Raw genomic sequence first — 16,195 nt, 5'->3', positions numbered from 1 at the left:
ATGACGGTAAGCTGGTCAGGTTCTACCACAGACTGTTGGGTCTGTGGCTTCTTATCGGGAGTTTTCTCACAAGAAGTTTTCAAACAGCAAAACCAAAATGATTCCTGGAACTACAGTGTTGAACACTCTTCAGTAAGTAGAGTCTCTGAACCGGAACACCCTGCCATGGCACACGCATTTTGCTTCATTCATGCTTCCAGTGATTCCTCTTGTGAGCTTTTTCTGTGCATTTGGCCGAGAAGGACAGTTTGGGGTTGACAATGATGGTACTGTTGAACCCAAGAGATTCCATGTTCCAAGCCTCTGCCTATAAGGGGTTCTCAGGGCCGGCTGAGATGTGCTCCATCAGCAGAGAAACCATGATGTGGCACTCAGCAGATTCAGGTTCCCAGGAAACTCAAGGTAAACCCAAAGGTTTATTTGGGACATCAACCATTTTAGGGTTGGAAGACACAGGAGGATACAAATGATTGCTGCAATACACAAAAGTTTTATTTTTGACTTCCTTCTTCTTTTCTGAAGGCAAAATAAAATAGAACTGAACATCAATGAATTTTGTACAACAAAAACAGCTTTTAATATGGAATAGTCCATGAACATTTTAAAATCTCGGAATGGCTTCCCTTTTTCAAAGTCATGCTTTCTTGCGGTCCACAAGGAGTTGGCACGGAGGAGACAGTGGCAGCAGCGGGTGAGGTGACTGGAGGACGGGGCTTCTCTCAGATCCGTGTTAGCTGGTGCCACAGACTGGATGGGAGGATGCTCTCCACTTTCTCCATGACAAAGTTTAAGGGGGCAAACAAAGTGCTGAGGAACTGTAAAGAAACCAGACAGACACAGAAGTCAGCAGAAACCTTGTTCAAGACTATAAAACAAACCTCTCCACCCACTCCTGCAGCTTAAGTCACTGCATTACGAAAGTCTCAAAAGACAACCATTTCATCTTTATGTTTACAGGAAACATCAGCTGATGGTCAAACTTGCATTCCAGTCCTTGGCCCCAGCACTGTTAGATAAGGGGGAGAAGTGTCAGCTGACAGCCCCCTCACTCCCCTGACAGGTGGCCCACAGTCCTGAGGTCTTCCTGCTAGTCTTTAGCATCTGCTGGTTGCCATGCAGATGACTGGTGTCATCAAACAGGAATGACAGATTGCTGGCAAGTGGGCACAAGAGTTAAAAAAATGGTGACAACTTAGACCAGCTGCTCATCTAGCTGGGTATACAGCTCATTTTAAATGGAAAAGGCAATTTTAAAGGTCAAGTGTGTTGTGTATGAATTTCTTTGCGATTCCACTGCCTCCCAAACAGCAGCCTGGGCTCCTGTCTGAGCCACGTGTTTAGCAGCATGCCTGGGACCCTGGGAGAAGGCGGCAAACAGGCTATTCCATAGAGGACAGATCCTTGTTAAGAGGGGCTGTTCCGAGTGCACCTCTGGGAATTCTTTCATTTGGTTACTAAATTCCTTTCTGCTTTTCATGTAGAGAATAAAGCTCATTAGCTGTGTCTTTTAAGAAAGCCAAGTGCTTCACGTGAGACTCTTTTTAAAATATTATCAAATCCACTCTAATTCTGTTCTTGTGAAGAATCAGCTTCACTCCACACCCCATCCAGCATCTGGCAGAAGAGGTGCCCTACCCGTCAGGGAAGAGAGAGTTGTTGGGATGCTTTCATTGCCCTCTCTCTGCTCAGAACCCAGGTATTGTCTCACTGGGGTTCAACACCTGGTTCCTGTACTGTGGAGCCCTTTGTTCTAAGCCCTTGTCCATTACACAGCACCATCCATACTACCAAGAGTTTCTCATAGAAGTGTAGTGCAATGTGTGTGTATATATGCAGAGGGGATCACAGTTCTGAGGTCAAGCAAGTTTAGTACATTAAATGAAGTTAAATCAGGCTCCTTTACTAGGTATACGTTCTGTGGACTGTGTGTCTTCGAGAAGAGGTATGGTGGGCAAGTTTCCCAAATTTGCTAACCCAGAATCTTTCCTGTTGTTTTGTTTTGTTTTTGGACCCATAGAACTGGTCCAAAACCAGTTTCACACTGGGAAGGCCCACAACACATTATATAGCCAGATCATCAAATGCGAGATCCATAAGATGGAAAGTCAAGACAGCATAAAATTTGGGATCCTTCTCCAACCTGTGTTTTACACCAATTAAATGTATTTATTTAGCAAGGCAATTAAGTGCTGGGTGAAATAGAAAGGGGTGTGGGACAAAACTAAACTCCCACTGTCAGGAAGCTCAAAGCCCAGTGAAGAAGGCGGCCACGAAGATATGGACAGAGCAAACTAATAACCAGATAGGCTATGATGACAATCAGGATAGAGGCCCAAACAAAGCACTGGGACTGGAAAAGGGAGAGAAACCATTCTGTTGAAAGCAGCAGGAATACTTTTGAGAATGAGGCAAGTAAAACGGACTCCAGTGGATGCCTGGAATATGAAGAGAGAGAGATGGGGCAAGGATGGTAAAGAAATAGGAGCAGGGTGGGCCCTGCAGGCTCAGTAAACAGCCAGAAGAGAAATGGAAAAGCAACCGTATGACCAGAAGGTAGTAAATGGTTCAGTTTAGCCAGGACAGTTAGAAGAAGTATAGTTCAAAAGTGGCTAGAAGGATACTGGGGAGGGCCCTGTGTGCCAGGCTGGGTCTGCAGTTAAGAAACAGGCAGCCATGTCAGTGCTTCAGCAAAGAGGAGCCGGTGCCATCCTCAAGCGGGTGCCAGGTACATGGCAGTTTCTGATAACCTTCTGAAATTATCCTTTGTTGAGTGCACAGAACCACGCTACGGAACAGATGGCCTATCCTTTTCAGTTTAGAGCTGGACTGGGTGCACCCACGCATGCAGTTGGAAGGCATCATGGGAGATAACGGGCCTGGGAATGAGCAATTACCGCCCAATTACTCTGAAAGCATTTGTAAAATCCTAGTTATAAGAGAATAATATGGAGCAAGTCTACTGATTGCCTTCACCCAACATGATACGAAATACACACATATGTGTACATGCATAATTATATATGTCTGCATGTGTATAACTACATACACAGACACATATATAATCAGAGACCACCAAGGCTCCACACACCACAGCATCTGTCTATAATGCTCAACTCCATCAAGAGGAGTTAAAGTGTTATAGTGGTCTGGATAAACCGGAGATTCTGACAGGTGGTAGAAGAGAGGGCCTAATAAACAAGGTGATATTGCTGGCAAAGTTATATCCTGAAGACTTGGCCAAAAACAGATTTAGAACTGTTGAAGTTGTGGTTGAGTGGGGAAGGAACTGCTGAATATTGAGCCACTGCAGCCATGGAGCTGTTGCAACTGCTGAACATGAGCCAGCACAGCTAGGTAACAGGCACCGCTCAAAGTCTGTTCTCTGGGTGATTCACACACACTAAAATGGGCGGACCTCAGGGAGCCACACCTTGAGCTGCAGAATGAATGGAGATGTTACAATGTTGGCTTAAAATAAAGGCCTTTTTTGTTTTTTATTTGTTTGCTTTGTTTTGGGCACTAACCTGACTTGGATAAAAAGCACAAAAGTGAGGCCTCTGAAAATCAAGAGGAGAGCTTCATCCTGTTTGATGTCCATAAATGCTCCCTTTTCCCCATGCTGCACAGCAAAGTACAGTGGCCCCTTCTTTCCTGGGTGACACCTGCCCTTCTCAACAAGGTCCCACAAGAATACTAAGCCCCAACGCCTCCAACGTATAGAATGATTCTCTTCTATCCCTCCTATCTAGAATGCTCCATCCTTGGGAGAATTCACAAAGACTCCTTTGAACTTTTTCCTAGAGGGCCTAATTTACTCTTTCACAAACCCCAGTTGAGATGTGCTTCCTTCATTATTAAGCCACCTTCCCCCACAGCATGCCTTCCATCCTATACCTGCAAGCAGGCAGCAGGCAATGTAGTGAGGTGTCTGAAGTTGCTAAACCCTTCCACTTTGTAACCAAACAAAGGCCAGTGGCTCCATCAGGAGATATTTTTTAAAATGTCTGGAGGTGCATGACTGGCTTGGGATGCTCAGCTGTATTTCTGAGCATGTTTGAAAATTAGTCAATATTTTTTAGCTGGAGACCCAACCAATACACAAGGAGAAACAGCAGTTTTCACTTGACTTAAGGGGCACTTTACTGCTGAAAAGTTGAGTCTGAATGAGCAACACCAAGAAAGCCTGGAACAGCCTATTTATCTCGATGTCTACAACTGTCCAGAGGGCAGAGATACATGGTCAAATCTTTAACCAAAATGCCCCAGGATTCAATGAGCGTCTCGTGGTGAGAAAATGCAACTGAACTAGTAAAAAAAGAGAATGACACTTCAATTGCCTGATCTTCCTTTTCCTGAAACACCATCACTTAGAAGGTCACGGCTCCCAACAGGCTTCATTAACATTCAAAACGCCTCCGCTTATCTGAATAACTTCCAGGTGCCCTACTGCAATCAGACAATTGACATTTCACGGTAATCAATATCAGGCTTCAAAGAGGTCGAGGCCTATAAGTGAAGATGAGAGTCAGAAATCAGGAGTCTCAGTCTCAGGGAAGGAGAGACGCTAGAGAAGGAAAGACAGAGGGGTCAGAATCCTGACCTTCCCACACTCTGTGAGGAGGTGGGTTTGGAATGATAACGTAGTTATATGTGCAAGCTTATCTTTGTAACTAAACATTCTAGGAAGAGTTAGTCCTAAATCACTGAGGTAGATTAGATTAGGGGGAAATGCCAGTGGAAGCTGCTCCTTCCACTATTTCCCAGTGGTTCACGCTTCCCTGTGGGCTTCCTTATGGGCCGCACATCATGGTCACCATGTAAACACGCTGGAGAGTTCCCAAGCCCGCAGCTGGCGGTGGCGGTGCAATCTCTCTGCATCTACTAAAGGTCATCGTCCCAGGGACATTATCTCAGGAAAGGGCTGAGAAAATCACTTTCACAAGCTGCAAATGGTCGCAGGCAGCCTCTAGGGCAGTTGCGATAACCTGCGGGGTGTGGAGTGTGGGGTGTGGGGTGGGAGCTTCGGGAGGGGCCTAATGAAGTGACCAGGGTGAAGATGCAGAGAAGACTCTGGGGGCAGGTGGAGGAGGCGGCGGGAGAAGGGGCTTGTCTCATTCAGGCCATCCATCTTCCTTCCCCACAGAGTCTCTACAGACATTTTATGAAGGGCAAGATAAATGTGATTCTCCAGACAGAGGTTGAAATGCAAACCTATCTAAAGTACATTTGAAAACTATGGGGAGCTGACCAAACTACCACACCTTGGTAGAGCAGAAAATATGAGGACCCTAAAGGCAGATTTATATTTTATTCAATCATTTGATGCTATACTCAAAACCAAAGCTTTGAAAACATGAAAGGAGTGGTGTCCTGTCCCGCATCCATAATGAACACCCCTCTGCTACACTCTGGAAGCACAGCTGTACGGCCAGTCCTAGAGAACACCCAGTTGTATTCTAGTTGCTGTCCTTCCCTCTGCATTCCCAATCCCCTTGCCAGTTAAAGCAGGCTCAGGCAATTATTCATTCCATTCAATGCAGTGGTTGTACAGCTGTGTCACCAGGGGAGCGCTTGACAACTGAGTTGCCCATGCTGACCCCAGACCAAGAAAGTTCGGCTTGTGGGGACAGGCCTCAGTAGCTTTTAAGTTTCTCGATATTTCCAAGGTACAGCCAAGGAAACCACTGATTCCTGAAAAGCTTCCACCTGAACAGCTCTGACGGCATACCATGCAGCTGCAAGTGGCTGCCTGAAGGTTCAGCTTTCCAAGCGGTGTTCCTGGAAGGAGACAGTAAAATGCCCTCAGTCTCCATCCTCAGAATCTGCTGGGGGCTTTGTGAAAAATACAGATTCCTCCTGCTAATACTCAAGATTTTGGATTTCTGGTGGTGCGGCCAGGTGAATATGTAGACTGGAGGCTGGGAATCTCTATTGATTCAAAACTCCCACCAAGTGCTATTAGTCAGTTTAATGAAGAATACTGGACTAATGACATATTTTTACAAGTATGCTCTAAAAATATTTAACAGAAAACATGAAAGGCCAATAATTGTTTAATGTAAATATATTCTTATTTTAAATTTTACTAAGTCACACTCAGAATTTTGGCAACTACTTTTACTCAGAGATTGGCTAGGGAGTAGAAGAAAATAGCAAGTAGTATAGGCCCATAAACTAAGGAACATCCAAGGCAGCAATATGGGTGATAATGGGTGTAGAAATCATGTCATGCACAGAAGATTTAAGGAAATGCAAGATATTCTACCCGGAGGAAAAAGCAGGTAGTTGGTTAGAGGTGGCCATTAATTAGTGAGCTGTCCTAAGAATTTGTAAGAGGAAGGAGGGCTTTTTGGTGTACCCTAAATATAGAATAGGAATAAGTGGAAACCAAAGGGAGGCAGATTTTTACAGTACAAGGAAAAGTTCTGAGTCATCCAATAATCAAATGGGCTTTGATGTTTATAAATATGTGAGCGTCCCATCACTGAAAGTATTCAAGATGAGCCTAGGTGACCCCCACTCAGGGTTGCTGTTAAAGGCAATTTGCTTCAGGTCCCTTTCAACTCTAAGAGGCTATGATTATAAGCATAAAAGAAGAAAACAAAATGCTAAGCTGCATTTGATTTTTCCATTGATTCTTTCTGCAGAGACCACTACCATATATTATTTAATAATCATTTATTGAAAACCTCCTATGTGCAAGGCACTGTGCAAAGCCTTGGGGATACAGAGATAAGGAAGACACCGTCCTGCTCTCAAGGAGCTCACATTCTAAATGGGACAGACAAGTTTTCAACAATTATAATACGGTACAATAAATGTAAGAATATACGTATTCATGGACTACTGCGGGATCATAGAGGACAGACACCTAACTCAGCTTAGAAGAACTTTAAAGGAAGCTGAGTATAAAAGAACGAAGAGGCATTAGTAGAGTGGATGCGCAGGGTGGTGACAGTGAAGGGCATACCACACACAGCAAACAGCACGTGCAAAGGCGCAGAAGTGTGCAAGAGCCTGGTGCATCTGGGAATGGTGAGTGATCCACTGTGGCTGAAGAGCAGTGACTGTGCAAGAGTTGGGAGAGCTAAGGCTGAGAGGTAAGCAAGGGCCAGATCATAAAGAGCCTTGGATGCCATGCTGAACAACTGGGACTTGAACCTGAAGTCAGTGAGAAACCACTGGAGAAATTTAAGCAGGGAAGTGACATGCTCAGATGTGCAATTCAGAATGACCATTCTTGTGTCAGCATAAAAGAAAGACTGGTAGAGGATAAGACAGGAAGCAAGGAGACCAGTTAAGACTATGGCAGGAGTTCAGGCAAGAAATAACAAGGACCTAGACTAAGAGGGATGCTTTGGGAAAAGGAGGGAAAGAAGAGGTGAATCACATTTACTGAAGGCCTAGTTGCTTAGGAGGTTAGAACTGATGGATTGTGAAGGCCGAGACAGATGGGATGTGGGGAGTGAGAGAGGAAGGGCTGCTGAGTTTCTGGCTTGAGCAACGGGGTGGATGGCGGAGGTCAGGAATACAGGAGGAGGAGCAGTTTTGGTGGTGGGGGAAGAGGAGTGATGAGTTCAGTTTTGGAAATGTTGAGATTGAGGTGCCGGAGGGATTTCCAGTTCATCTTCAACACGCATGAAAATACTCTTGCAATTCCAGTCCCTGAACTCTGCCGAGCAGAAAATGTCACTCATCTGGAAAGGGATTAAATCAACCCAGCCAAGTTAGAAATCGTCCTTTCTGATTGCACTCGCCTTGAAATCTGAATGGAGTTCCAGAGAAGCAATTGATACTCTTTTCCTTATTCCTTCTGTTTGCAACTCATCTGTGGCAAGATCAGTAAGCTTATCCTCAACTGCATGTGCAGGTTGCAATGGTCAGTTTTCAACAAAGAAACAATGGTTCTTGGCTGTCAATGCAGATGGCTTTTCTTATTAAACTCCTCTCCTCAAGCTCCTTAAAGACGCTTAATGGATTTCCATATTTCTAAATGTCATTTCAGTTTATTTCTTAATAAGCCCTTCACACCCTCTGTTTATTCCTTAAACAAGCCAAGGGTTTGCAGCCTTTTAAAAAAATTTTTAAATCATCTTTGAAAATGTAAATCTCATCCTTCACTAAGGAAAGACCCACGATATCCAAAGATTAGAAATAATGCCATTCAATTTACAGAAAACTGAATAATTTCCCACACATTTTTCATTTGCTAGGATTCCCCAAATCATTCCATCCTTTTGGACCTCCTGCATTTTTTGGAAACGGCTGAGAATTTGTGAAATGAGGCAAGGCATGCAGTAACAACCTGCACTTTCTCATTTGACCCTTAGCACTTTGATTCCATTGATGATCATGAAAATTAAATGGTGAGCAATGATCTTTGCAGGCTCGTATCCATTTCTGCAAGGCAACCCCGTTTCTCTTATGCTGCTTCCCTTGGCTTTCCCCGTCCATTCCCCGAGGCCTCCCTCTAGGCAAACACTCACAGCTTTTGCGAAGACTCCCATAAGTTCCGGGAACTGATGTGTCAGGAGGGCCAGCATGGCTGTGAAGGAACATAATCCAGCAGTAAAGAGAATAAAGAAGGGAAGCTCCTTCTTTGGGTAAACTGAGACTTCATGGAAAGCTGTGGAGAAGAGCAAAAGGAAAACATCAGGGCTGGAGTAAAACGCATTCTCAGGGAAGGTCTATATGGCGGCACTGACTCCGGAGCTTGGGAAAGAGTTGGAAGCCTATTGGAAATGAAAAAATAGCACACCTGACAAACCGTAGCCAACATCTGACCCAGCCTTTGGAGGCCCATCTGCTGGTCACAAGTCTCCGGCCAGGCTTCAGCACTTTAAGTGGAGGCAGGAGGGGGCGAATTTGGGGGTGTCACCCCTTCATGGGAGGGAAGAGGAGCACCGCCTATGCCTAATGTATAGTATTTTTTTCTCAAAAGCAAACACAGTTAAAACAATGAAACTACTCAAATTACAAAACACGTGTTCATTGTACAAAACCTGGAAAATCCAAAATCGAGTATACAGGGAAAAAAGGCGCCCCATCCATATGTTTTCCTTCCTGTATTTTAAAAGTCATTATAAGGAGGTGATACTAGTTTCTCCTGTATTTTCTCCTGGCGCTCTCTAAGTATGTCAGTGGAGGATGCCACCCTCACAGAGACACATCCAGCGAGGACCTCACATGTAGGTCTATTCAAACTGCAAGACGGGAAGGTCAAGGCTGCTAGGGTTATCTGGCACAATTGTAAGAGACTCTAGATGACAAATACACTTCCAACAACCATCAAAAAACGAGAAAAGCTGGTGCTCTTTAGAGCGCCTTCTATAACTTTTATATTTCAAACATTGGGTTTGGGAAAACCAAAAAGCTGTGGTACAAAGGTCAAGAGAATCGCCTCCTTCTCTGTGCTCGTTATGATGCTGCCTGAGAGACTGCCTGGGTCGATGGGGCTGGCCTGCAGGAGGAGAAAGAGCCAAGTGCTGGGGGTGCTGCGGGAGAGGCTGTGAAACTGCACGTGAGAAACAGCCCACTCTAACCAAGAGGACCAGAGGGCTCCATGGTCCTCAGGGAATACAAGATCTAGAGGCCTTTCCTCTATCATTCAGCTCCTGTTCCTCAGAGTCCTCAACAGTAATCCACAAGGCTGAATACTGAGGGTGGAGGGGATCCAGGAGGAGCTCCATGCAGACAAACATGCCTACTACGTCCAGGTAGGTCAGCCTGCTGCAATTCAAACACAGAGAGCAAGTGTGCTCAGGGCCTCATGTGGCTATAATTATACTTTTAATGTGCAAATTATGGGTAGCACTTAAAACAACCTACCTTCTTCATATCCTCACCCTCAACATCCAACCAAAAAAGATTTTGGAGGGAGACCAGACTTGGAGCACTGCATTCAATTAATGTGAGCCATAATTTTCTATTTCGGGCTTATAAAGATTATCCCTATAAGGTTTCTCTTAAGAACTGTAATCTTGTTCTAATAACCAATCTATCCCCATGGAAACTTAATTGGACTCGATTAAAACATTTAAAAACATTGTACTTTTCAGAAAACTGCCTTTCTTACCAGAAAACCAAAACTTAACAAGGATCTCCCTGAAGTGGGGAGTCAAAAGGTAAACTATGGGCCCACGGTGAGGATTTCTGAAATCAAATCTAATGTGTGAGGCACCAGACTCTTTTCACAATCAAACTTGAACAGTGAGGAACACATCACGGGGATCTCCCAGTTTCCCGGGTAACAAATCTCGCACTGGGTCTGGCTGGCAAGGAGGCAAGTGAGCACCTCCTGCTACCTCAATCTGATGACAGCCATTGAGTTCTGCACCCAGATCCCACCATGCTGGAGACTCATGACTGGCTGGATAATGCTGGTGTTTGGAAATTTACTATGCACCCAGGGCTCTAAGGTTACACTGTTCCTCTGGGGAAAGTACTTATATGTTACAGCTATAAGATATTGATATAACTGGGGCTGGTGAAAGGGCAGAGATGGCAGGAGAGAAGACAGAGAAGGGAGAAGAGCTGAAATTTGGAGCTTATTTTCTGAGGGAGAAAAATAGATCCTAAGTCAGGGCCACATGAAGAGCCTGACATGATCCTTGTACACAGTATGATTTGATAATAACCATTTAGCCTGAATTGTCAAAACAATGTTGTATTACAGCAAAGCAAAATAATATTTTCCACATGTGGTGTGGGTCATTAGACTGCTAGCAGTGTAAGGTAGTGGAGGGCAGAGTTTTCTTTTGTGTGCTTTCATACAGTGCTGAGGCTGCACGTGTGCTCTGCACATGGTACTCTGAGCCACTACATGCAACCCACGAGGTGCTCATGGGAAATCCCTCTGGCCAGAGCACAGCCTCACCACAGAGCACACTGCCCTGCCCCACAACTCCACCTCTGGCCATGGTGCCAGCTTCCTGGTACTGCCTGCCCACCCATGACTCATGAGCAGCTCCCTCTCGGTCAGCAGCTCTTCTTCAAACTCCAGTCTGTGCAGACCACATCTGTCCAGCGGAGCAGCCCAGGCAGAACCCTCACAATGGACCGGCCCAGCACATACCCGCTCAAACCAGGGGTCTCTGTGCTCCGGCCCATCAGTGCATAGGGTTTCTTCAGTTACATTTCAATCCTTTGGCATTTTTCCCTTTGATAAATTTGGAGAGACTTGGAGGAACAGGAAGCCAAACCCACTCACATAATTCACTTGAATTCATATGCTATTAAACAAGGACAGGGGTTTGGAGAAAAGTAATAAAAGATAAGGAACATTCTAAACATTGATATTCCCACCTCTTCCAATCCCCACCTTTCGCCACACACCCTCACTGGCTGAAGAGAGGTGAGACTTACATGGAAGCAGCTCTCGGTCTGCTGTTTCTGTACAGATTGGGTAAGGATAAAATAGGTGCCCCTTTTCCAAGGGATAAGGGATCATCCGAAAAGCTGAAAAGGAGAAAAAATAGGTCAGAGATGTCCAATGTTTGGGTCATAACTTCCCAACTGCAAAAAGGGACGTTTGAGCGTTTTTATAACAGGGAACGCTTCTACAAAGGAGGCAAGGCTTACCCACCCAAGCTATGTGCCAGATGAAATGTCAGAGATAAATTATGATGTATTACTCACACATTCATCTCACACTATATATTCTGGGCAAACCTCACAAAACTGGGTGGGACAGAGGTGCAGAGGGGTTGGGAAGCCATCAGTATCAATGCCCAGGGTTTCATCATCTACTAAGTATTATTAAAATGTTATGGGCACTAATTCAATATAGCTAAACAAATAGTAATCATGCAAACATGGATTAAAATGCTTCCCCAAGAAGCAAATGTGGATCGACTTGTTGGAGTTTGTCTAGATGTACAAATATGAAAGGCATTCTACCAAGTTGATTTAAAAAATACTGTTTAAGTGGATTTGAATTCCAATCAAGATGAATAAAAACAAAAATCTAAAAACGATAACTCGGGAGGCATTTCTAAACTTTATTAAAAGTTTAAATCTTAAATATCATGTGGGAAAACTGATCTGGAGAGATTAATTATCTGTATTTTGATGACATTAGGTCACCTAAATTCTGCTTTTGTAGCATCAGATGACATTAGGGCTCACACTGAATTACGGCTTTCCAATCAATCCATTCTTTCCCATGATCAAGTGTGTTACTCTCCCTGTTTCAATGTCATCAGCATGTTAGTCTCACTGTTCCTATGAACAGTACTCGTGGAGGTAATTTTTCTTCAACAGATGTCCTCTTACTACAGCCTGCTGTAGATATAAAATATAAAAGTTCTACCCTACTCTGGGAATGTCAGATAACAATCCTTGCCTTCATGTATGTTAGTGAGGGATGGTAAAACATGCAGCAATATTTTTAGTTTTAAATGATACATTTCAAGGAATCATAGCTACATCCTCTGCTTAACTACCAGAGCCTTCTCAAAATGCTGTCAATGTACATATTTATCTTTTGCATACTTATTTCAAACAGGAATCAGAAACAAAGAATGTTCTCCCTCACAAGAAATGACAAGGTTCCATTGTAACCAGCATCAGTGCACATATGGTATTTATTCTGGTGTCTGAATATTATTTAAAAGTAAAAACATTATGTATGTGATTCCAGCATTTGGAATGCAGTCAATCTACACCGCAGTGGTATCACTCTGAGGTTACAGCACATTGCCACGGAGAATATAAATCACTATAAATGTGGGATTAGAGCAGAGCCAGTTTGCTGGCAGTTTGCTGAGGTAAAAATGTTATCAATTTTCCTCTCATAACAGAAACCTCTTAAACAGAGATTAAAACATTAAAAACACCCCAGACTTTAACTCTGCTTAAAACGAAAGGCTCACCCTAGTTCAATCAGACCTTTTCTTGCATGCAAACAAAGATGACTTTCGCCCGCTGGAACAAGCAAGAGAGTAGTTCTTTGCACAGGTTGTTAACACACAAAGATCATTCCAAGGAACCAACATCTCTCCATTAGAACCAGACTTTCAAGAGAACGAAACACCCCCAACAGAAACAAACAAAAACAAAAATAAGCCTTTCAGTGCCTTTATAGGATACACTACAATCTCTTCTGGGAAGTACTGGATTTAAACGTAAACTACATTATGGCAGGATTTTAATGCCATTTCCCATAAATGATGGCTGCTACAAAAGCATCTGAAAAATGTGGAAAAACCTACGTGGGAAGTTTTTTTGTTTTTTGTTTTTTTTTCCCCCCCAAATCCAGATTCTCCATGTGCAAAGGGCTGCTGGGTTGCTGTAATTAAGAATCTGTTCAAGTTCATATGATATAAATATAAACCCTCAGTTTTCAAAGTGGCTATAAATTTGAATGCTAAATTTTATTCAAAATTGAAGTCAGTTTGCACTTCAGGGAGTAATTTTTTAAATGAAATACAGGAGTGCAAGATCTTGAGAGTGTTCAACCATAGAAATCTAATGGTTGGTTGGTGTCTTTTCAGTCAAATGCTACATGTTTTTCACTCCAATATTTGGCACGCATACAGAATTTTGTGCGTCAAGTTGGCCTTTTCCTTTTTCTAATTGGTTCTGGCCTTTTTGGAGAGGTTAGAGACACAATACAACTTTAAAAAGAGTGCATGTGTACACACAGCCACCCACCCACACCCTCTTCCCGGATTGCCCTCCACCCCCATGATTATAAAGATGCTTATGGTGGTCTTAAAATCTCTCTCATGTCAGCTGTCATTTGCATTGAGCTCATAAAATAATAATAAGGCTTTTGGCTTCACTAAACAAAAGCAAATACAATTTCTGCTTGCAATTCTATCCTTTACCCACCCTGCAGTGCAGGGCCCAGTCAAGTGTGAGATAAGCAGGGGAGGTCCGGAGAGAGGCCGGGAAAGGCACTGCACAAGCCTTGCCAGCGTCACCTCCCACCTCCTGGTCCCTTTCACTGCTAAGACATGCAACTGCTCCATGACAGCCTTGTGCCTTTTGCCAACTGTCCAGAAATTTTGCTAATCTAAGTATTAAAAACACACTGATTTGGCGGTGCCAATAAGAACAGAAAAAGGTCATTTGAACAGATCTATTTTATGAATGAGTACAGACCTAAAAATCCTTGAGAAAACACAAATTTCAGAGGAATTAAAAATACACATGTATTGGGTTAAAAACAAAACAAAAAAGCTAGGCCACTCAGAGTGAATACATGGTATACAAATGATATTTCTGCACTTTCTTCTGTGTGCCATCCCTTCCCCTACCTTGATTTTGGTTGTGCATTTGTTGAAGGGTCAAAATGAAACTGGGAATTAGTGAAAGAACAGATCATGTCTTCACAGTCAAGTCTGCGGCACAATGCTGCCTTCTTCTATCCCTGACCAGACACATTTTCTTGGTTCCAAGTCTATCAGTGCTGTTCCCATCAGAGATTCTCAATTGATACTGGGGGTAAAAATCACCAGAACCAAAGAAACGACAAAAAGATGGATACATGAACAAGTTAATTCCTGATTTTCCCAATGACTTCTAATGACCTCTTCTTCTTACTCTACCTACCAGATAGGCAAGGATAGAATGTAATTAATCTAAGAGTATCTTAGATAACTTTATACAGATTATTTGTAATAGAGGGAACTGAGTTTGAATCCCAGCTCTACTTCTTATAATCAGTCATTTGTCAAAAGGTGAGTGGCTTCTTATGTGACAAGCACACAAAGGTGAGAGCACAGCACACACTGCCCCTGCCCTCATGGAGCTCACCACCAAGTGCCAGAAGCAGGATCCAATCATGAAAGTAAGAGCAAAGGTTCCCACGGTGATGAACACCTCCAAGGGAGTCACGGTGCTGTCTGTACATAATGGCAGAGCAGCCAGAGTGGCATCTAAAGGATGAGCAGGACCTGCCCAGGCTCACTAGCGTATGACTTTGGGTGGGTTGTTAATCTGTGTCCCTGGCTCTTCATCTGTAAAACGAGAATACCACAGGCCTCCAAAGGCTGGTAAAGGAACTAAGTGTAACAGCAGAGGTCAAGGCATCCACATATAGTGCCTGGCTGCTCAATAAAGGTTGGGTTTCTCTTTCCCCCATATCCCTCTCTCTATTAAACCTAAAGTTCCTACTTTCTCTATCAGGTCATACTCTAGCTTATACATAAAAATTCTGCTTGTTTGTTAATACTTAGAAATGCAAGTGATAGAACAGGAAATTGTCACCAAATTGCAAATTTCATGTCCTTACCTTTAAGTTCAATGTAGCTAACCAGCCACAAAGGCCATCTGTTTTTAGTGAGGCATTTGGGTGCAGCAACAAAGAAAATCCAAAAGTCAAAAGGCTGGGTTGTGATCCCATGCTTTCACCACTTAATTGTGTGACCTTGGGAAAAACACTTTCCCTTAGTTGGATTAAATGATGTTCTACTCTGAAATTCTAGGGTCTTACAGCAGACTCACTAACTTCCTAGTGACCCTCACCACTCTAATACTCAGTTCCTACTTTCATGATAGATAGTGTGGATACAAGCACTACTATCTATCTATCTAATGTGGGGGGTGTGTGTGTGTATTTTTTGCTTATATACACTGTACACACACACACACACACACACACACACACAAACATTCCTCCCAAAGCATTTCAGATTCCTATTCATCTTGATCTCCTCAACCCAATGCCTGGCACAAAGGAGGGACTCAATAAATGTCTGTTGAATAAAGTAATGAATGAATAAATGCAAAATCAAGCAGAGACAGAATTTTCCTTTTTAAAGGTGGACCCATATGATAGCCAGTCACCAAGACTGAATAAAGGAAAGGAGCAAGTTGGTTCTACTGGGCAGTAGGTGGGGAACCATCATATGATATCTGGAGCCTGGCTATTAGGGTAAGTTAGCTATGACCAGAGACTTTAGCCCATCATTGCTTTCTCCCAAATTACAAAATTTAGCCTTGGATCTATGGGGGAGGGTGGCAGAATTTCTCTTTCGTAGTTCAAAAGATGCCAGCCTTATGGAGGAAAAGTTTGGCTAGAGGAAATGCCCTAAGAACCACATCTTACAGTGAGCAGCATTTGCCATCAGGTTCAAAGAGAATAAATTAGAATCAGAATCTCATCCTATGCTTCAACAATGGGCCATTTTCCCCTCTCAAAAGAAATACTCAGCCTTAGTTCCCCTAAAAAGCACCACCCTCAAATCTT

General features: G+C 43.4%; 1 protein-coding gene across 28 annotated transcripts in view; it reads right to left on the bottom strand.

The window, feature by feature from the left end:
• Nucleotides 1–470: 470 nt before the first annotated feature.
• The window catches only part of ST7 (suppression of tumorigenicity 7), a 284,115-nt gene continuing 268,390 nt past the window's right edge, over nt 471–16,195 (bottom strand). For 15 of the 28 annotated variants that reach the window (XM_015134738.3, XM_015134740.3, XM_077994969.1 and 12 more), the window contains 3 exons: nt 11,365–11,457; nt 8,487–8,626; nt 6,664–7,697 (listed from right to left, as the gene is read on the bottom strand). In XM_015134738.3, the coding sequence (XP_014990224.1) occupies nt 7,578–7,697; nt 8,487–8,626; nt 11,365–11,457 (353 nt within the window). In that variant the 3' untranslated portion in view covers nt 6,664–7,577. 28 annotated transcript variants of the gene reach the window in all.

This window comes from Macaca mulatta, chromosome 3 (genome assembly GCF_049350105.2).
Source record: "Macaca mulatta isolate MMU2019108-1 chromosome 3, T2T-MMU8v2.0, whole genome shotgun sequence".
NCBI classification, from domain to species: Eukaryota; Metazoa; Chordata; class Mammalia; order Primates; family Cercopithecidae; genus Macaca; species Macaca mulatta.
This window is presented reverse-complemented; position numbering and strand designations above follow the sequence as displayed.